The 20,708-nt window shown below is 47.3% G+C and overlaps 3 protein-coding genes across 4 annotated transcripts; 2 read left to right on the top strand and 1 right to left on the bottom strand.

The window, feature by feature from the left end:
* The first annotated feature begins 8,196 nt into the window (after positions 1–8,196).
* On the top strand, positions 8,197–11,632 carry LOC117848231 (uncharacterized). 2 transcript variants are annotated; one of them, XM_034729567.2, is made up of 5 exons: positions 8,197–8,405; positions 8,694–8,764; positions 9,440–9,489; positions 11,046–11,176; positions 11,267–11,632. In XM_034729567.2, coding segments are annotated over exons 1-5 (465 nt in total). In that variant the 5' UTR covers positions 8,197–8,403; the 3' UTR covers positions 11,478–11,632. The 2 variants fall into 2 exon arrangements, with proteins under 2 accessions (XP_034585458.1, XP_034585457.1); XM_034729566.2 differs by having other exon boundaries at positions 8,199–8,405; positions 11,040–11,176.
* A 401-nt stretch (positions 11,633–12,033) lies between these two features.
* LOC117848230 (lysine histidine transporter 2) lies at positions 12,034–14,371 on the bottom strand. The gene is made up of 7 exons (XM_034729565.2): positions 14,101–14,371; positions 13,614–13,997; positions 13,119–13,512; positions 12,914–13,019; positions 12,733–12,824; positions 12,549–12,617; positions 12,034–12,425 (listed from the first exon to the last, which is right to left on the bottom strand). The coding sequence occupies exons 1-7, from the start codon at positions 14,265–14,267 to the stop codon at positions 12,327–12,329; spliced, it is 1,311 nt and encodes a 436-aa protein (XP_034585456.1). The 5' UTR covers positions 14,268–14,371; the 3' UTR covers positions 12,034–12,326.
* Positions 14,372–14,732: 361 nt separating this feature from the next.
* Positions 14,733–16,730, top strand: LOC117848232 (large ribosomal subunit protein mL54). The gene is made up of 2 exons (XM_034729568.2): positions 14,733–14,868; positions 16,123–16,730. The coding sequence occupies exon 2, from the start codon at positions 16,142–16,144 to the stop codon at positions 16,532–16,534; it is 393 nt and encodes a 130-aa protein (XP_034585459.1). The 5' UTR covers positions 14,733–14,868; positions 16,123–16,141; the 3' UTR covers positions 16,535–16,730.
* Positions 16,731–20,708: the final 3,978 nt, after the last annotated feature.

Here is a 20,708-nt window from a genome sequence, read left to right on the forward strand (position 1 = left end):
GGCACGCCTTCCCCTTGTTGCACGGCAGCAGCCGCCGCAGCACCAGCTCCTGCGCCTGATGCTGCCGCTGCTGGTGCCGCCTCCCGGCGCCTCTCGCCGCAGCCGCCGCCTGATCGGCTGCAGCCGGCCGGTGAACCATCTTCCAAATGTTGGTTTAATTTAGAGAATTGTAAGAGGAGAGCTAGTGATGAGCGCGAAGAGCTTATGAAAATTGGTGAGCGAGCTGGGAGATGAGGAGGCTGGAGAGCGAATGGACATGGCCATGTGGCGAGGCCTATTTATAGAGGTCGACGACGGCCGGCGATCGCCGGCCATGTGCTGGTGATGCTGCGATTTTTATTTCTGAAGGATATACTAATACTACAGCCATATGGCATTATTGCGCCGCTCGATCGATCCAGGGTCTATAGATAGATGCGCATGATCAGGACGACGACATCTTTAATTCAAAAATGCGTTTGGAAGCTACTGCCGGCATGGGGGCGAGCGAGGGCCTGGTACCTAGCAACTGTAGGTTACAAAGGGGAAAGGCTATAACTAGCAAAGCTGGAGGATTTGAAACGGCAAGGAGGCAGAGCCGATGCATTGTCAGCATCCAAAAGCATGGAACAGTGGGTGGGAGGAAGAACATGGTAGGGCACAGAGCAGTAGCGGTCCAGGTGCAATGGAGCAACGTCGTCGTCTACAGTAGCATGAGCGACAACAAACACTGAAATCACAAGTTGAATTTCTTCCAGCACACCAGTAGAAAACTTTAGTTAATTCCGTAAATGCTCCGCATAAGAACAGTATATTCTGCAACTCAGCACAGCACATCAGCTGTCATCTTGCCGTTAGGCTGCTTATTAGCTGGTCAATGCCTTCAAAACCTTCAAGGCGCCAAACGAACAGTTTGACTTGATGATTGAATGGAATCTAGACCATGCTGAGAGAACACAACGGACACTCGGACACACCTCTCTCCCTTTTGTGCTCTCTGGAGCCTGGACCAGGCACGCTCATGCAACTGATACGTGTCAACAGGCGCATGGGTGTGATCACAGCACAGGCGTAGCAAGCTAAGACCGGTCTCATCTTGCAAAACATCCTTTCCAGCTAAGTGATTACATGCATAATTGGTCAATACTGTAAGTCTTAATAATGCAGGCAGGCCCGTAATTCCATAATTAAAGTAATAACTAACTAAGCATGATTCAGCTAAATCCTCAAGAGTTCAGCACAAGATCGTACGGCGGCGCAATAACTGACAAAAGAAACCAAACGATCGACGGGAGGCACATGATTGGCGTATGCATGTTACATGCTAGGACAGGCCATGTGGCTCTGCTGATTAGAGGCTAAACATGTGGACAAAACAGACTTAGGACTAGGGCCGTTGCGCCAGCATGATGATGGCCACTACCCTTATGCACTGTTGCTGCCATTGCAATTCAAATATTCCTGTGTGTGTGCTCCGATGGTACTTGTGGTCTTGTGGATGTCGCCTTGTCATGATGAGCTAATTTAACGGCCCATGTGATTTGTAGGAGGAATTATTGTACTGTGTATGTTTTATTTGGACTGAAGATACTCTCAAGCATGTTCCAGTCTAGATCGCGAACCGAAATATGATCATATAGTTTTTGGGAAAAAAAACATAATGTGTGAAGTATTTTTTTATTTTGCAGAAAAAGTGAAATATATTATTAAATACATTACTATTGGCTTATGTGTTATAACACATAAGTTATTTTGTCAGATGGGAATTTTTAAAATATTGGTGGTATTCTTCAATTCAATTGTACACTTCTATAATTCTTTTTTTCAGATATGCTGATCAAGACAAGAAGACACCTATAGCTCCTTTCTTCATGGAAGCCTCTCTGTATTTGCACATAGTCAAGGATGACTTATGTTTTGCTTTAGTTTTATTAGACTGCAGTTTTAGTTGTTTGTCCTTCTTCGCCTCAGTTTTTAGTTCAGTCCTCTCCTGTTGATCTTTCGTCCTCTTTTTATGCATAACTCCTTTGTTTTATTATTTTTACAAGATAACAGTAGGATTCTCCCTAGTGTATTCCCCTGAATAAAGAGTAACATGCAATTTGGTTTAACCCAAAGTCAAGAACGATTTTATCAAAATATGTACCAGGCAAATAATTGTGTCTATTAATTTAACCAAAAGAAGGTTCAATCCCAAATGCCTACTGCATTTGCAAGCTCGTCACCGGGAATAATGAAGTGGACAATAAAATGTGGCTGTTACGGACTCTGGCCCACCATACAGTGAGGCACACATGCCTGGTTGCCCAACGGCAACACCCTGACAAAGGGGCCAATGACGAGGTCATTGCACTTGGCCCTGGTCCAATATAGTTAGCTTGCATTTGGTATGGGTGCGGCACCTGTGAAAGAGACCTGTACTACTGAACCAGGAAATACTGTACCGAATGCTGGACATGTTAGGTCGTCGTCGTGCTTGTTGAAACCTCTTATTCTTCAAACAGTAGTTTCTTGAAAAAGACATGCTCAATTTTGTTCAAGAACTTTTGGAGTTTCGGCGTCACAGTAACTTGAAAGATGGAGTTAGGTGTCGTTAAAAAAAACTGCTAGTTCGCCAGTCGTTTTAAACTCGATCGTAGAGATAAATTATGTCTCAACTCTTTTCTCAAGAGGCGGAGGGTTACATCAGAAATATTTGAGCAAGAAGTTGGCTACAGTTGTATCAATCGTTACAAACTTACAATACAGCATGGAACCTCATCTCTACCTACAGCAATAGGGCTACTGCTTTTTTCTTTTCGAAACGAACCATGTAGGAGAGCTGCCGATTATATTAAAAAGAAGATAAAGTCCAGACTAGATGAAATAATAAAAGGAAAAAACGATACAAATACCGACATGTTGGATTGGGTCATCAACGCATGTCGCACCACGCCCTCACACGCAACTCAACTCTACAACACATCGGCCGGTTGGATTGGTATATCAACCGTCGCCGAACTCCATTCCTCTCAACACTTCAGCGACAGAACCGAAGCCTTACCGTAGCCCATACCACCATACACACGGTTAAGAAGTCACCGAAACCTCCGAGCGTAACCTAGCGCCGACATTGAACCGAGAAGAAGAGTGCACCGCACCGAGAAGGCCACCGCCATGCAGGACATTCCGTCGTAGTGCTGGTGTAATATCACTCTCCACCTGACAGGGTGATAGCACCGAATCCAGACCTCACGCAGGCTGCCTCGCAATCGCCACCATGATAACACAACGCGCGGGGGCCTCGCTACATCCGTCGTTGGACTCTGCCTTTCTCTCGTCGCCTAGAAGATACACCGCGCGCGGGGCCTCGCCACGCCCACCGCAGTACTCCACGTCACGAATCCGTTTCTTTTGTCGCTATCAGAGTATTGAGTGATATTGCCCCGCTCCCCAAGATCTCCATTGATCAGCCAAGCCGCCGCAGTGTGTTGACCTCGCCTCGTTGCTTCATCCTCGTACATAGCCGTCTTCCGATGATGTATCGCACCGGATAGCCCAATTAAGATGAGCAACCCGCCGCGGTCCGCTGCAAGCCTAGTCGTCCCACGCTGCCGTTGCCGCAAGCTCCGTCCTCCGATGCAGTCCCACACCGCACTGACCGCTACCAAGCAACGTCAGCCGTCGCGGTCCGCTGCAAGCAGCCAAATCCGACAACCATGCAACAACCCCTGACCGCCACCAAAACTTCGATCGCCTGCACATGGGCTCGGCAACACCCATTCAGCTCACCATGCGGCGGAGTTGCCACCCTCGGCTATGACCTCCCATGACAATGCTTCAGCAATGCCATAAACCAAGTTGGGTCTCTAGAGATGATGCCTCCAAGGAGGGCACGACACCAATGGCGCCGCCATCGCTCGTCCAGGATCTGGATAGGGTTTTCACCCAGAGGACCGCATGTAGCAGGGTCGTAATTCCAACATGATGCCCTCAGTGGGAAAGACGATGTCCTAGGACACCGTCATCATGTCCACCAGCACGAAGGTCGGTGAGGGCTTTTGCCCGGAGCAATACAACCCCTCGCTGCACGTACATGGTTCGACACTTCCGGACCACTGCTACGGCAACCCAGCCGAGGTGACGTCGCTGCCGTGCCTCCACCCGTCATGCCGCCGTACCTCCACCTTCGTTTCTGTCACCGCCCTCCATCGTTGCCCATGCGCAGCGCCCTCCACCGCCTGCACTTCCCTGCCGACACTGTGCGTTCGCTTGCTGTGCTCCTCCCGGCCGCCACACTCCTTCCATCCACCACGCGCTCTCCCGACCACGCTCCTCTCGGCTGCGCTCCTCCCAGCGGCGATGCGCCTCCCGGCGTCTCACAACTTGCCGCTGAACATCGCTTGCAACAGCTTCTCGCTCCTCGTCGCCTCCGTAACGTCTGCACCAGAAGGATGGCCCGGCACATCACGCATCACCACCATGGTGCCACGAGCGTACCCTGCACCCTTCGACCCCACCACCATGGCGGTGTCGCAAAATTGTGGACCTATGTCACCAACGAGGAGAAGAGAATGGTAGCACCAAGGTGGTGTCAGCCACCATTCCGACCACCTTGCCTCTGATCTGTTGACGCAAAAATCGGGTGGTGACCTTCACGTACTAACACACGAGAAATCTGGGAGATTTGCTTCACTTCGGTGCAGGTCCTGTAGATCGGCACGCGTGGTGTGCGCGGGCGTGCCAGTCAGTTTGACCATTCAACTGACAAGGTGAAGATGATCTTTTTGAAGTTCGAGGCAACCGGCCGATCGGGCCGATATAGTCCTAGCACCAGCGGTGATGATGGCATAGCCAAATAAAGTATGGTGAATAAATATATCAGCTATGAAGCCGATTCTAGTATCTTGATGAGCGTGGGCAGTTCATCGACTATCCAGCCGATTCAACACAATTGGCGGTAACCATAGGCTAGAAAGCCGATAGGAGACAGAGCGCCGTTGAGCTCTTGTTCCACCGTAGCTAGAGCCACAAGCCGAGGAGATTCAACTAATGTTACTGCCAATATTTCTAGGTGAAACCACAGCGATGCGCCCGATAGTTGCAGCCTAGAAATACTCAGCAGGACGCCAATCTAAACCTTGCTAGCCGATGAATCTAATCACAATAGAACTCAATTCCAATAGCACTCGAGGGGTAACCAAGATTAAGATGCAACAGGCTATTAAGTGTTCTATCGTCTACGATGATACGATCTAGAGCTAATTAAAGCAAACTAGACGGCAAAACGATAGAATAGATAAATATCAGCCGATGCAAACTTAATCAAGGTAGGATAACTCGTGAATACCGTAGATCGAGATAGAAGCGATGTGCTGTAAGTCAAAGATCCAAGATACTCGATAACTGGTAGATGAAACCAGACCCAACGACAGCGATGCGCCCGGAAGTTGAAGTCTAGTACACCTAATGACGGGAACTTGCAGCTTGCCGGAGATCGAGGTCGATGCAGCCCAGCTTGCTAGAAGGAACTCGTCGAGAAGCTACATTACTCCTACTCCTAGGGCAATAGCGTGAAGCCGAAAGGTAGATGCGTAAAGGTAAATATGTTGTATTGATCGTTGGATATCCGTTACAATGACCCTAGGTACATATTTATACTCTGAACTAATGACTCCTGGAAGTAACCGTATCAAAACTACCTAATACTAAATATATTAAGATGCATGAACTCTAATTCCCTTTCTATTGAAGCCTTCTTCAATCCATCCGTACCAAGACAGATCCACCTGCGTGATTAATCTGGACTTCCCAGGTGATGTATGCAAGGCAAATAAACACACATGTCGTATCCTTCCTTATTTATTTAATCACCTTTGATTATACGTGGAGGCTTTTTCCTTCAATCCTGCCTTTTTATTCTAATGACCTTGCCTGACCAATCCGATAGAAGTTATCATAATGGTGGACTCCACGTCTGACAGGTTTGTCCATGTCGTATCCTTCTCTTGAACGAACAGTCAATCGGCTAGAAAAAAATATCTCTGAACATACCATTATTTGAACTGTTGCCGCATGATACTCTCATCCCCAGAAACTTGCCGATCACAGTGTGCATGGATGCTTGCAGCCGGCCATCTCTCACTCTGGATCTTATGGGATTTACTGATTAAAATTTGGTGTCAATACAGGCCCTCCAGTTTCGAAATATGAAGGTTTCGTATTTCGAAACTAATTATAGAGGTTCGATGCTTGTCTTTGGAGCTAACAACGTCTGATTGCAATATTCAAAGCCGCATTGACTCCTCTTGAAATATAAAAAACCACATCGGCTTGATGCCTTGATCCGACTCTGAGCCGACGAATTCGCATTGCAGTGGAAACAACAGATCAATCTCCCACCACCAGCTGTCCCGGCGCCGACCCGCACGCAGCCACAGTCGCCTCTTCCCAAGCCTCGCACCCTCCTCCCCGTCAACCTAGGCAGCCGCTAGGTCGGGGGCCGCTCTCCCACCGCCGGCAGCATCCATCCACGCAAGGTGCAGGGCAGGGCACTGCCAGCACCTAGCACGAGGGGCAGGCTGGCCGCATCGGCGCGCGGGTAGGACGGACCGCCATCAGTTGGCGGAGCTCCATTTGAACCTCGGCCTTCTCGCGCTGGAGCCACAGCATCATGGCCATGGCCTTGCTGGCAGCGTTGGCAGAGGCGAGGTGCTCCTCCTCGACCTCGGCTCGCAGCTCTGACGCCGTGAACTGCGCCGCTACCACCGCTTCCCGCAGCGTCGCGCACTCCTCCTCCGCGCCCACTTGCGCCGCCGTGGGCTCCGCCTCTTCCCCCTCCCTCTCGCCGCCCCGCCTTTCCCCTTCTCCGTGCCCAGCTGCGGCAGGCGGCGCCATCAGCACGATGCGAGGGGCAGGCCAGCTGCGAGCGCCCCACCCCGCGTTGGCCACCACATGCCGCAGGATCCGGCAGCTAGGGGTGGGGGGGGGGGATCCAGTCCCAAGACCCCGGATCTACCGCCCCACTCCTCCACTGTCACCCCGGTCGGTGGGGCTGCTCCGCACCGCTCCTCTGCCTGTAAGCGACGCGCGCCGGTGAAAATGCCCCGCTGCCGCCATCCTAGGGGCCCACACGGACTTCCGGCAGGCCCCTCCGGTGGTGGCAGGGAGGGAGGGAGGGGGCGGCGGTGGCCGGTGGCACGGCTGCCACATCGAGTTGCCCGAGCGGAGGCGATGTGGGTGTCCAAAAAAAACCTGGCAGCAGGCGCAATAATAGAGCCACTGCTTAGCTGCCAGGTATAATTTTATCTCTGCAAACAAGCGGTCTGTAGGATCAAATTCCAACTCCACATATTTATAAGATGATGAGCTTTGTTACAATGGTTGTAAGGTAAAAATCCTCTTATGTAACTCACCTGATTGCCTGCGTACGTATAGCTTGCAATGGAAATAATCAGTAGATCCATAGAGCTAGCTTGCAATGGATATGATATAATCAGTAGCTTAGCATTAATTACATTTTGTATGCACACATACATATACCGCCAATTCATCACCATCCATTTCCTGTTCGTCGACCCGCTAGGGAATCTAGGCCATGTTAGAGATGTACGCCAGGCTCGATTTTCAGCTCGTTAGCCCTAACGCGAGCGACGACTAGCGTTTCTGGCTATCAATCGTTCACGAACGGAGACCTAGCTTCCAGGTTCATGGACGGGAAGGCTGGATACAGATCAATCATGCATGACAGTGACCAGACATGCATTGGAGCTACGGCCGACATCTTGATCAGTTGCATGAAAGCACAGGTCAGGTCCTAGGAAGCAGACAAATACATCGTGAATGCCATGTCGCACGGTACAATGTAATGACTGGTCGACCAAACATGCAATGCACATGGACCTACTAGCTATATCATGGAGTGATATAACATTCCTCCTTGGATAGATGGGGGTGTTGGCTGTTTTTTTTTTTTTTTTTTTTATAAGGAGAGGTGTTGGCTGTTGGGCATTGGCAAAACGCAGTCACACAGCCACGCACGAGGGGGAGAAATCAGAAGGATTATTTGATCTCTTCATCAAGCCACGCAATGTGCCACTGAAGCCCGGCGACCTCGGCCCACTCAAGAGCCAGCCACGGTCGGTCCTCCTGGGCTAGGCTGCTTGCCCCATGTCCTCCTCCTCAGTCGAATTGGGGCCCGGCCCGAAACCCACCCACTTATCCAGCAAGCCACCGAGCACCACACCCCTAACAGGGGAAAAAAAAAAAAGCGCCGCCGCCGCCATCGAGACGCCTCCCTTCGTCCCCTCAGCTGCCGCCGCCGCCGGTCGCTAACTTCTCGTCTTCCTCAGCCGCCTCCAGTGCCCGCTACACTTCGTCGTAGCCGCCGGCGCATCGGCGTCGTCTTCCCCTCCTCCCCGGCTCGTTCCTCCGCCTCGCACCGATATGTCCGTGCCTTCCCCGATCTTCCCTTCTCCTGTCGCAGTTCGTTTGATTCCTGTTGATGTGTAGGGCTATGCTTGCGCTCATTGACTAGGGCTTAGGTATCAGATGAATTAGCAGCGTAAATTAGGAAGCTATTGTTCTGCTGAACTAGTCCTTGATCCATTGTAGTGCTCTCATTCGGTAGGACTCATGCTTGATGTTTGGAGGAGACTGTGAAAAATGTTAATTTTTTCCCCTGGACTTGGCTTCTACTACATTTCTGAAAGCTCCTTGTTGAAAAATGCCTGCAGGACTGGGTCGTCTAAGAAGTCTGAGCTCAAATCTAAGCAAAAACTGGAAAAGAAGCTCAGCTTTTACACAAGTAGGTGTGACCTTCCTGTTGAGTTGATAATCTTTTCCTTTGCAAAAATCCTGATTGATAATGTTTGATGCTGCTGTTCTTGTCGTCTATAATTCATCATCTGTTTTATCAGATCTAGATGGGCAGACATGTGTAGGTAGTACTATATTGAGGGTTGCAGTTTGATTGTTTGGAAGAATTGACTGCTGACACTAGGATAAAAAATTGGTTTTTGCCATCCCAATTTTGTGCCATTGTTAAACAATTTTTTCTTCTCGAGGAAGGGTAGTAGCTCTGGCAGAATGGAAATTGCACCAAATAGTTAACATAACAGAAATTTGTCAGCAAAGTGCCTACTCCCAGGCCTCTTCCTTCAGCCAAGAGAATCAGATGATTAGGCATTTAGGGGTTAGTTTGCAGTTGCAAATGTCTCCTACAAGTTTCTACCCTGCACACAGCAAAGGAGTATGTTTTCATTCTTCACTTTCAATGATTTGTGTTGTAGCTTGATATAGTTTACCGTGAGTACTTGAAAAGGTGACTTGGAAGTTATAACAGGACCAATTTCAAGTGTGTTCTTTCTTGCATTCCACTTCCATTTCCCTACCTCGCTTTTATTTTGCATAATAACATGGCCTATTTCATTTACCATAATTTGTGCTATAACTCATTGGAAGTTTTGTTTTGTTATTACAGAAGTAAAAGATGCTGTTACTTCCTTAAATGCTAAGAAGACTATCAGTAAGGTACATAAAACTCCTATCCTTCATTACCATATTAACAGATTTATCTCAGATATTGCATGTATGTTGAACTTCGCACTTGCGAATTTCATTTGATTATAGGCTGACTAATCTCTAAACATTAGTCTTCTTCTCATATAAAGAAAATCCTATTGTGTACCGCACTGCTATGTATGATAAGACAACTTTTTCAATATGAACTTCTGTTAAAAGTTGTTCTGTAAACTTCTAATGACCTTTCCGAAGAAGTTGTGGTACACTACTACTTAACTCACAACCACATCCAATATGTTAGGACTGGTTGATTTGTTGTATAGCTTTTCTGGAGGATAGCACACATCAATTACAGCCTTACAGGGTCACATGCCCTGGGACAATTTGGTCAAGTGCATTCACTGTTTTACTAATTCACTCTAAGTTTCAGTGTTTATACCAATTTAACATAGGCCTTCCCAAAAGCTATTGCTAGAATTTTTTTGGCTGTTTGCTTGGCTAGTGAGATTTACCCCTTAACTCTTGAACCTTGTATTCAACCTGCCTAGAAATTGAGCACAACCAGGTTACCAGGCCTAAATTTTGTGAACTGTGCTGCACAAAAGCTTAAGAAGCTTATTACTTTTATCTCAGTCTTTTGCTAAAATGCGGACCAAGCAGTGTGAAAAGAGGTTACGGTCAGTATTAGCTGCTCATGGCCGAGTCCAACCTGACGTAACTAGCATCAGGGTCCTATTTGCCAAGGCTCTTGCAAGAAATCCATTACGAACTATGATTGATTGTTTCTAGATTGTTTTCCAATTCTGGTACTAGTAGTAGACCCTCCATCTTCAACATTAGTGTGATGGCCACAACTTAGCATCAATTTTCAGTGAGGTCAATACTATTTAGGAGAACTGCCTTTGTAATTTTAAGGGCATGATGCTAAATGCATCTTAACTCTAGTTTTTGCATCTGTCGCTAATCTGAAGCGCACTATTCTCCCTTATGTATTCTATAATTTTACAAAAAAGAAGCTATGGAGCTATTGACTATTGGCTTAAATACAACCATTACTCTATCAAAGCTAACCCTTACTCAATTCAAAGGATTAGTATTAAACAGGAAACATCCCATTTCTGATGGAAGATGTGAAATGTCGTTGCACAATTTCCACTGTTGCAGATTGCATGGGGCGTCATATAACATCAATAAGTGGTTTCGATTTGAAAGTCACAGCAGCATTAGTGCATTGCCTTATTGGTGTTGGTCAGTCTGATTCCCTTAGCGCAAGCTTCCTGTATGTCCACATAATTCTGTGTGTTAATGGTGTACTGAACACATGTTTACTTGTATCTATGCACCTTAAAAATAAATAACTTCATTGCCATAAATAGAGTTTCACAGTCCTGATTTATCAATAGATGGGAACTTAAAATTAACTCAGAACCCTTTCGTTGCATGCACTGAGCTAGTTATGTGTCTCCAGATATTTTTTTTAGTTTGCACTTTTCTTCCCTTTTTGTTCTTAATGCTTTATGATGCCACGTTGTCCATTATAAGTTTTAATTCTTGTGCAGAAACAGAACCAGAGTCATCGCCAGAAGAAACTGAAAGCATATGATCTCTCAGCGCTCTCCGAGTTCCTTCCCGAACCAGCTGCACCGGAGCAGAAGACCGAAGTAAAGCTGAACTGCAAGTCAAGGCAGACTTTAGTGTAATCCTCTCCTGACATCTTGCTTTCTTGCTTCAGCTATTGCCCGTTCCAGCTGTGGCTTTGAATTCTGAAACCCACTCTGCTTTGCAGGCTACGGGAAGCTGCTCATCTGAAGGCTGTACTGAACAACCCGCAGTTCCAGCTCGATCCGTTCGCCACAATCCACCAGCACCTGCTAGCAACGCAGCCACCTGCAACTGCGAAGGATGATGCCGCCAAGCACGGGAAGGACTCCAAGGACAAGAAAAGGAGGAGGAAGAAGAAGAGCGCTTCGTCCAGCTCCCAAGCAATGGATATCTGATGCTGTAGCATTGCATTTGCAGGGATATATATGCTCGATGGTTCGGAGGCCATCTCCCCTGTTTCGTGAGTGAGAGCTGAACTTGTCGAAACTTGGTATCGATGTGCGTCAAAATTTAGTTGCGGTAGAGCTAGTATTTCTCTCTACTGAGTGAAGTTCACTGGATCGTTGAGCACCCCATCAACATTTCTGAAAACAAAATTCCTTCAAAAATCATTTCTCAAAAAAGATCAAGGCAACCATTTTTTAGACCAGCATTTTCTGAAAACCAGGTGACGATTTCTGAAACCATGTCCAACAACGCTGAAACTCTGGCAATAACACTTTTGGCCTCCTATTTTTACGCCGGCCAGCGCTAATCCTTGACTGCCACATGAACTGAACCAGAACGAGAACAAGATTCACCTTGCAACAACTAAATTTCCGATTTTTCCTCACGGTTCAACTGCCGCGCACGCGTTAGTACAACGGATTAACATACACGATGTGTTTAGCAGTTAGTGCATAATCCGATCCTAACTTCAAAGTTGAAACCCAACCGACTTGCTTGGGGTAATAATAAGGAATTGTCCCATCTCACCGGAACTCATAGGAAATTGATTACTTAAACCAAAACCTTAACAATAAAACTTATCTTCTGACGAATTAAACCCTAACAATAGAAGTTGCAGTTGCAGCAGCACAAATTAAACAGAGTGCCAGCATCCACATGTCCTCTCACACACCACACACATGATACGGAATGTCCTTGCCTCAATGTTGCACTTAAATAAATGGATTGATCACACCTAGCTAATTGTTCACAATTATCTAGCTAGCTAACCAATTAATGTCTTGAGCGGCTGTCGATCAAGAGAAGAACTTGTAGGTGGAGGCGTTGACGATGATCGACCGGAGACCTCCAATGGGGGCAAATATTGTCAGGAGCACGCCGACGATGATGCAGAACTGCAGCAGGGTCAACACGAAATTTAGCATACATAAACAAGTTACCAAAATTTGCATGATGAAAAATGCTTCATGAATGAATAAGTTAAACTAGCAAAATTTTACGAAATAACAATGACTCACCCAGTTGGTGAACCAGGAGAGGCTAAACGTCTTTGGCTTCATGATCCTCAACCACAGAATGCAGGGGAGCTGTAAGATCGCAGGTTCAGTCAAATTAGTAAAAACCCAACAACTAGCATATATCCTTTTTAAGTGCGTAGAAATCTATGGTTGGAGGAAAGAAACAGAAAATAAAGGATCTCACGTAGTAGGTCGTTGGCGCTAATGCGAAACCACCGAAGAACCCTAACAATCCACCGAAGAACGGCACGGCGATGCCAAACAGAGCTGTGAAAACTGCGCGCGACAAGAGAGCAAATGAACACTAGTAATTAACCTTAAGAGGTATGCATGGAATCAGCAAAACGCAAAAGTTGAATACTTACCAACATAGAGTGAGCGTGCAATCAAACGGAGTGGCAGCCCTGGCGTGAACCGGAGCTTCTTCACCAGGAACGTCTCGAGCATGTCGAACACCGGCATGGCGTAGATCTTTGATGTATTCATGCAAAGCACATCACAAGTTCAGAACAGATCGATGTCGAACACGTAGATGTTGGGATGAGATGATTTAGGGATGACCGTACGTACCTGGTAGCCGCCGATGACGTGGACGACGACGAAGATGTTGGCCATGGCGATGAGCCACCGTGGCTTCTCGAGGGTGATGAGGATGTTGTCGTCGACGGCGTTGCCGAAGACGTAGTAGCCGACGAAGGCGACGGGGAGGTAGCAGATGGCGACAACGAAGTAGGCGAGGACGACGCCCTGCCACATGGGCTTCTTGGACGGCTTGTCCGGCGTCGACGGGATCGTGGCCTGGATCTCCAGCACCACGTTGTGACCCGCGTAGGCGAACGCCACGTCCCCCAGCGCGTTGAGGAAGTTGAACGTCTGCCCCGTCGCCGTCGACGCCGATTTGCCGTAGTCCACGTCCGGCACCCTCCCCTTGTGCGCCGACGCCGCCCACGCGATCGTCGAGTAGCTGCAAGCATTCATTGTCGTCATTATCCATCATGCATGAAGATCCAGCATTACTTCGGATAATGATCCCATGAGATCGAAAACAAGTGCGAAAGAACTCACCTGAGGGACATGACGGCGGCGGCGAGGGAGACGAGGGTGATGGAGTTGAAGTTTGGGAGCTGGGAGAGGAGGAGGTGGATGGCGGCGAAGATCATGATCCAGGAGCTGGTCCGTAGCGGCTTGCAGTCGGGGCAGGCCATGGTGTAGCACTTCTCGAAGGACTTGCCGCCGGTGACCATGTAGACGATGCAGGTGCCGACCTCGACGATGAGCTGCTGGGGCACGACGATCCAGAGGCCCAGCTTCTCGCCGAAGGCGTGCTGGCCCAGCTCGTGGTAGCGGTCGAAGCGCTTGCCGGGGACGCACTCGTGCATCTCCACCATCTGCCACAGCGTGTACAGGGTGATGATCCACGACAGGAGCATCGCCACCACGCCGGGCCCCCTGCACTCGTTCCCGTCGGTTTCGGATCAATCAAGAACAAGGAACAATTACGCAGCATCTGGAAACAGTAATCATGCATTGACGACGAAGGAACGAGGCGTACCATCCGAGCTCGGACATAGCGTAGGGCAGGCTGAGGACTCCGGCGCCGACCATGGCGGTGACGTTGTGGAAGGCGGAGTACCACCACTTGGCTTTGCGGGAGGAGGTGATGGGAAGCCAGTCGTCGATGGCCTGCTCCTTCTCCGTCGACATGGACGAGGGCGCCATGGATCCGATCACGGACGACGACGAATTCGTCGAGCAGCAGGCGTAGTAGTCACGGAGGGTGGAATGGGATCTGGGGGAAGTAGTTTTTTTTTTTTTTTTTGAAAGCGAATCTGGGGGAAGTAGTTGGAAGAGGGAGATGCGTATTGGTAGATATAGGCTACGGCGGGTGGCGCAGGGATCTAGCTAACCGCTCGGCTGATTCCCTCCCTATTTTTGTGGAGCGATCGAACAAACTGCTTGCTGGTGGACGGTGGTTGCGTTGCGGCGTTGGTTTTCCAGTAGCCTTGCTTGAGCGGCTGGGGCGAAAATGGGCCTGTTCTTGTTGGGCTCTGAATACGGTCCGCCAGACAGTGAGTGTGTGTTGAGTGGGCTAATGGCCCCAACAAACCGAGCGTCCGAGGCCCAGCCCAGGGGCTCCTCCAGCCTCCTCAACTCACTTCCCTCGCGTCCCTTCCCGTCCCCGGCCGTCTGCGCCGCCGCACGCGTCTCGCTCCTTCTTCCACCGTAGCGACGTCGCCTCCCCACGCCGCCACCCCCAGATTGGCGCGGCGCGGAGGTCCATCCCGTCTACCCGGAGTCTGATCGGATCCTCCACTCGCCGGTAAGGATGGGTTGCACCTCTTGCTTGCGGGATTCTTCTTGTGCCGTGAGCGCTCCGAGTCCGGATCTTCTGGTGGCGTGCGGATGGGAAAATTCCTCAGGTTTCCTGTGGATTTGTTTGCTGATCCAGCTTGAGTAGCTCTAGTATTTTGTTTTCAGATTTTGGGGGTTTTGCTGAACCTCATACCCCCGCTTAGGTCCCTTCGTGCTTTGAATCCAGCAAGAAGGGAAATCTGGAATCCACCATCTTTCTCAGGATAAAGCAAATCGAATAACCAGGAATACCTGCAACGCGTAGCCCACACACGCTCTTTTTTTGCTTAGAATATTTTTGGCTGTTTGACCAAAAATGACAGTGTAATGTTTTCCTTCTCTTGCCCCGTGAGGCAAGGTCAGCGCCAGTACAAGCGTGCTATGGATCAATGTAGCCGCATCACTTTGCTCTTCAATTAATTGTCCATACAGGACTAGTTAGATATGAGGTTTGTTTTGAATGTTGATGAGCACGGTTTATTCTTTCAATGTGCAGTTCGAGAATCCTTGTAGGCTAATGTTTGGATTGCTCGAGAGTGGCATATGTCTATGGTGCTATTATGTGAAATTGTGTTGTTGATAAATGCCTTATAACTTGGTACTTATTTTGCATGGGTTTGTTCTTAATGCTAGCAATAGGGGCTATGATATTTTAGATTTCTACCTGCTCCAATTTGGATGCTGGTACTTTTAAGGGGAATATTCACCGCGTTACCATTCTTATGTTTTGCAAGCATACCACTTTCAGTTTCACAGTCTCCCAAATACCACTGTAAAGGTTACAAAACCTTCCAGCATGCCACTTTGGAAAAATTTGCTGCTACCATCTTCTCCAGCCACCACTCAACTTCAATACTTACCCAAATCTGCCTTATCTGTCGTGATTTACTGATTTGTGTATTCACTACAACAACAGGTGAAAATACTGATGTCAACAATAGTACTTTCAATTTGTGGACTAATATATTAATGATAAGAAACTATAGCTCCCTGAATTAAGAAATCCAACTAGCAGCAGCAAACTACAATATGAAGGCCCAAAAATGGACTTTTTACTATTTGTGTATATTTTCAAGGTACTCGTGCATTGATTCGGATCTATTTGAATAACTTCCATTCAAATATATTTATTCTTCATTTACTGATTCTGATCTTCTGTATCTACACCATTTTTTCCCTGATTTCACCAGTTTGATAATGAGGTCTCATTATGTGTATGCAGTGAAAACTTCAACCAGGGAATGGCAATGTCTTGGACAAGAGGGTTAAAGCATGTTGTTGCTCCGAGGCATACGGCTCAACTGGTAGAGAGTAGAGGTCTTGCCATTGCAAGCAAGGCAAAGAAGGGTGGAAAAGGTGGCGCTGATGCTGCCAAAACTCCTGCCCTTAGCAAAGAGCTTAAGAGTTCAACAGTTTTTGGGGCAAACATCCTCAAGGAAGGTTCAGATCCGAAAATTCAAGCAGACTCTGAGTATCCCGAGTGGCTGTGGCACCTCCTTGAGAAGCGTCCTGTGCTAAGTGAGCTGCGGAGGAAAGATCCCAAGACACTCCCTTACGAAGACCTGAAGCGTTTTGTCAAATTGGACAACCGATCTCGGATCAAGGAAAACAATGCTCTCACTGCTAAGAATTGATCTGGAGGGTCTCAGGAAGAAACAGGGCCTGCTATTTTGTCCTTTTTATCTGAATACTTACTAGACATAATGAACTTTTTTTTGCCAATAACATAGTGGTTTGGAGCATGAAAACTGCGGGAGCTGCTTTTGGTTTGGTACTATTATTGGCAACCTCTGAATTTTACGAAGATGTAGCCTCTGCCTCTTGTGTCCAGTGCTGTAGCAATTCTCTTTAGTTCCATGGTTCTGTGGCATTATCAGGTGTTGCAATGTGCCATGGCATATCACGGTTAACACACGTTTCATTTCATCTGAATCTTGTTGGGAGGGCTGGATTTTCATTAAATGCATTTGTCAACTTGATTTTATCTGTAAGAGTTTCTCTGATTCCTCATCTATACTATAAAGATTCAAAATAATTGAAAATATTTTTTACCCAAAATAGTTTCCCTGTACCTCTCATGTTGGACCTACTGCGCAGGTCAAAGGGGTGTGACAGGAAGGGGAGACAGAAAAAACGATCAAAGGAAAATGATTCTGCCAAAATCAAATTTTTTTTGACACCGTGCTTTCTTCGACCCACCTGACATACCCACCGCGATCTCACCCTCAAATTTTTCACCATGAATCAATCATCAGCCTTAATAATGCACTCTTTCCAAATTTGTAAACCACCGATATCCCTACCAAATAGACCACATCAGGATCCAAGCAAATCACAAATCAATCATCAATCAGCGGTTGTGATTCCCCTACCATCAAAGCCACATCGAATAGCGCGGCTCCTCTCTCCTCACCCTTTCCTTCTCTGTCGCGCCCATCCCATCGGCCATCGCCTCCCTATTCATCTGCGTCGCCTCTCCTTTCTCCTGCACTCCCTGACCAGTCCGGCCTCCCCCGGACTCCCTCTATGAATGCCGCCCCACGCCCTAACCAAGACACCACACGGCGGAGGTCCTCGCTGCCTTTGCCCTGCGCTCGTTCATCCTCCACCGGCGTGGCCTCCTCCACACTGCCACACCTCGCGCGCTCGCCTACACGACCTGTCCGTTAGTCCTCTCAATCACGCGTTGATGCCGCCTCCACTCTGCCTCTGCTCCTCGATCCCCCTCCATCTGCGTCGCCTCGATGATGGCGGCGGCGACCCACAGGATGAGGATGAGGTGACGTGGAGGTGGAAGGGGCCCGTGGAACCAAACCCTATCTATCTGCCTCTGCTTCCTCCTCCAGGTCTTCATCCACCACTGCCGCCTTGGTAGCAGCTTAATCCGACCTCTGTGCAACCCGCCGCCATGGATGCTTCCCCTAGGGTGATGTCCAATGCCGATTTTGAGGCCCCTTGCATCATAGGATGACATTAGGTAAGACGGCACCCTGATTGGATTCGTGAAATTTACTCACGTTATTGCTTTAGTCATGTTCCCCTGTTCTTGGTATTCTTGGATCGTCACAGCTACTGGAGGAGTTTCTGCAGGAGAAACAACAACTTGGGCCTGTCCTGCAGCTGATGCTCCCTATTTGAGGCAGAATGTTGAATCAAGGTAAGAGATAATTCGGTTTACCAATCTTCCTCATATTCACTAATTCATCTGCTCTCTTCCCGTATAGGAGCCGGCTTTATAAAAAGAGCTGTCTTTAGGCACATTGGATGACTAAGTAGAACTTGCATATTCATGTATCTTATATGATGAAATTGTTTGCATTCTGGAAAATAATAGATATCAAAGAAATAAGGAGAATATCAAGCATACTTTAACACCTTGCAAGTCCAAATCATATGCATTCATTGCCCCGGATGCCTAATTTTTGTGGAAGTGGTTTTGGACCATTGAATGGGATGCATCCTGAGGTATGTCTACTAAAATTGTTGTACTTTCACTAGGATATACTCTATAGTCATATGAACATGTCTTTATGTGTCACGAATGGAGCAAATAAACTACCTTCAAATCTACTTCTAAAACTATTTATCAACCATAGATGCACGCATGAGTTCCAAAATAAATAGACCTGATATATTAGGCAGGAGTATATTGATAAAGCCTTGCCTGTTCAAAAACTGTATTCAGTATTTTCTTAGCTTGTTGATCGGAATAATGCATGCTTATCAATGCAAATACTTAGATGTATCATCCATATATTTTACTTCTGATCAAACAGGTAGGTTCATTAGTTTTGCTTAATGCGTTGGATTACTTTAGTTGTAGACAGTGAGATCATAGATGGGCATTGTAGTGATTAAGTTAAGCTATGTTTGTACCTATGTCATTTCACCAAGTGTAGCTGGTTGTGTTGCTTGAGTGATTAAAAAAACCTATAACCTGTTCCTTTTAGTGTTTCTTAGATTTTGTTAATCTTTCAGTTAGCTTATAGCACTGGCATAAATTCAGTTTATCAGTATCAATTAGATTTTCTAAATGCAGCCACACTGCAGAGCTGTGATATGTTAATATTAGTGTTTGTTGGCAACACGATCAAGCATCCCTGACTGGAGCCATCAAGTTTCATCTTCTGCACTCATTTCTATCAAGGTGTTCATCTGATTAGTGATAGAGATGAAGGAATGTGGTGCATGTGCTTGATTCTGCCCAATACAATTAAATATATTTTTTTCATTCTGCACCATCATTTTTGTGATGTTCATCTTTCATCAGACTTGTTTGATAGACAGAATCTATTTTTCCCATGACATGGTAGGCCAGGAGGATAAGGTTGGTAGCCATAATTGATGATCTCTTGCAAGCATGTCGAGCGTAAGCCACCAAACCTTAACTAGGATTGGAACTGGAGTGTGTTATGATGGGTTTCTCAGATGTAAGTCTAACCTGCGGTCCTTCTCATGTTCACTCCATTTTACTCATTCCATATTCAAATGTCCTTGCTTGGGGATGGGGCACATACATTTCCTCCTCTAAACCCTTATTCTTATATTTTCTGGTGAATTCTGTGGCATGTGTTATAATTAGAGATGATATTCTTGGTCATGGAAGGCGGAAATACCCAATGAAGGAAATGTCTTTTCTTAATTGAGTTCACACGGTGTGCTTGTACCAGATGACAAATGATGCTTGTTTAGCCTCCTCTGTTTTGCACTTGGTTGTACTTCTTCTCGTTTGTAATTCTATAGCACATTATTTAGCTGATTTGGGTGTGAGTTTGATGCCGGGTGATATCCAGTTATGGCCTGACATGCTACCTGTCTTGGTGGTAGACAATTTGCTGTCAGCTTAAGTTTATGGATGCATGTTCAATCTCAATAAATAAATTGAGTAGTGAGAAATAATCAGGGTGGAATGACAGTGTTAAGAGGTAGAAGCAGGGAAGGAGGTGGAGAGGAGTAGAGAGAAAACTAAAGTAAGAACCCATTCACATATTTTTTGTCTACACTTTGTTTAAAAAAAGCGATCATGATACTTTCATCCTGGTGAAGTACTTAGGCAATTTAAGTAGTTTAAACCTTGATTTAATAATATGTTTAGATAAATTCTATGGCTTTGCTATTTATGCCGATTAAATAAATATATCAGTAGTCTGTTTTATGAAAATAAAATGTAAATCATGTTTTTATTTTTTTTAAACACGTGCGTGCCGCACGTGCATTAGTATTACTAGTACCGTAAAGCTTTGTAATGTTTGTTTGCACAGAAACGGTTCAAGTGTGATCGCTGATCGGTATCGCGCCACAAGAAGTCTCGAGAGCATAAAAATGTAAAGGCGATTACAGAACAGCAATTGCTGCCTTTGCAATCGTATTATCATAACCTTCGACATTCTAAAAGTCCATGGTAAGCGAGACACGAACACTCTTTTTAAGATCAGCGAAAGAAAATGAGACGAGACGGAGACGTATGCGATCTCCTTTCCTTTCGGTCACTGCAAGACGATGGTCTCCAAGATCATCATGCCATCGACCGCCCCACCCCTCTGCTGCTGCTGCTGCTGCTGAGCTTGTTCCCGCCGCTGCGACATCAGCGGGAACTCCTTAGCGACTGCCGCCAGCATCGTGCGTCTCGTCGCCGCGGCGTCGCCGGAGGAGGAGGCGGAGGTGGCGCCGCCCCTCGAGGCCGGCGACGACGACGCGGCCGTGGTGCCATCCAGGGTGCCGTCGAATGGCGCCTCGCAGAAGGCCATCATGGGCACGAGCCTCTTCTCCACCGACGCCGCCATTGGGGAGAGGATTCGGTTTCGATGC

The sequence above is a fragment of the Setaria viridis genome, chromosome 3 (genome assembly GCF_005286985.2).
Source record: "Setaria viridis chromosome 3, Setaria_viridis_v4.0, whole genome shotgun sequence".
Lineage (NCBI taxonomy): Eukaryota > Viridiplantae > Streptophyta > Magnoliopsida > Poales > Poaceae > Setaria > Setaria viridis.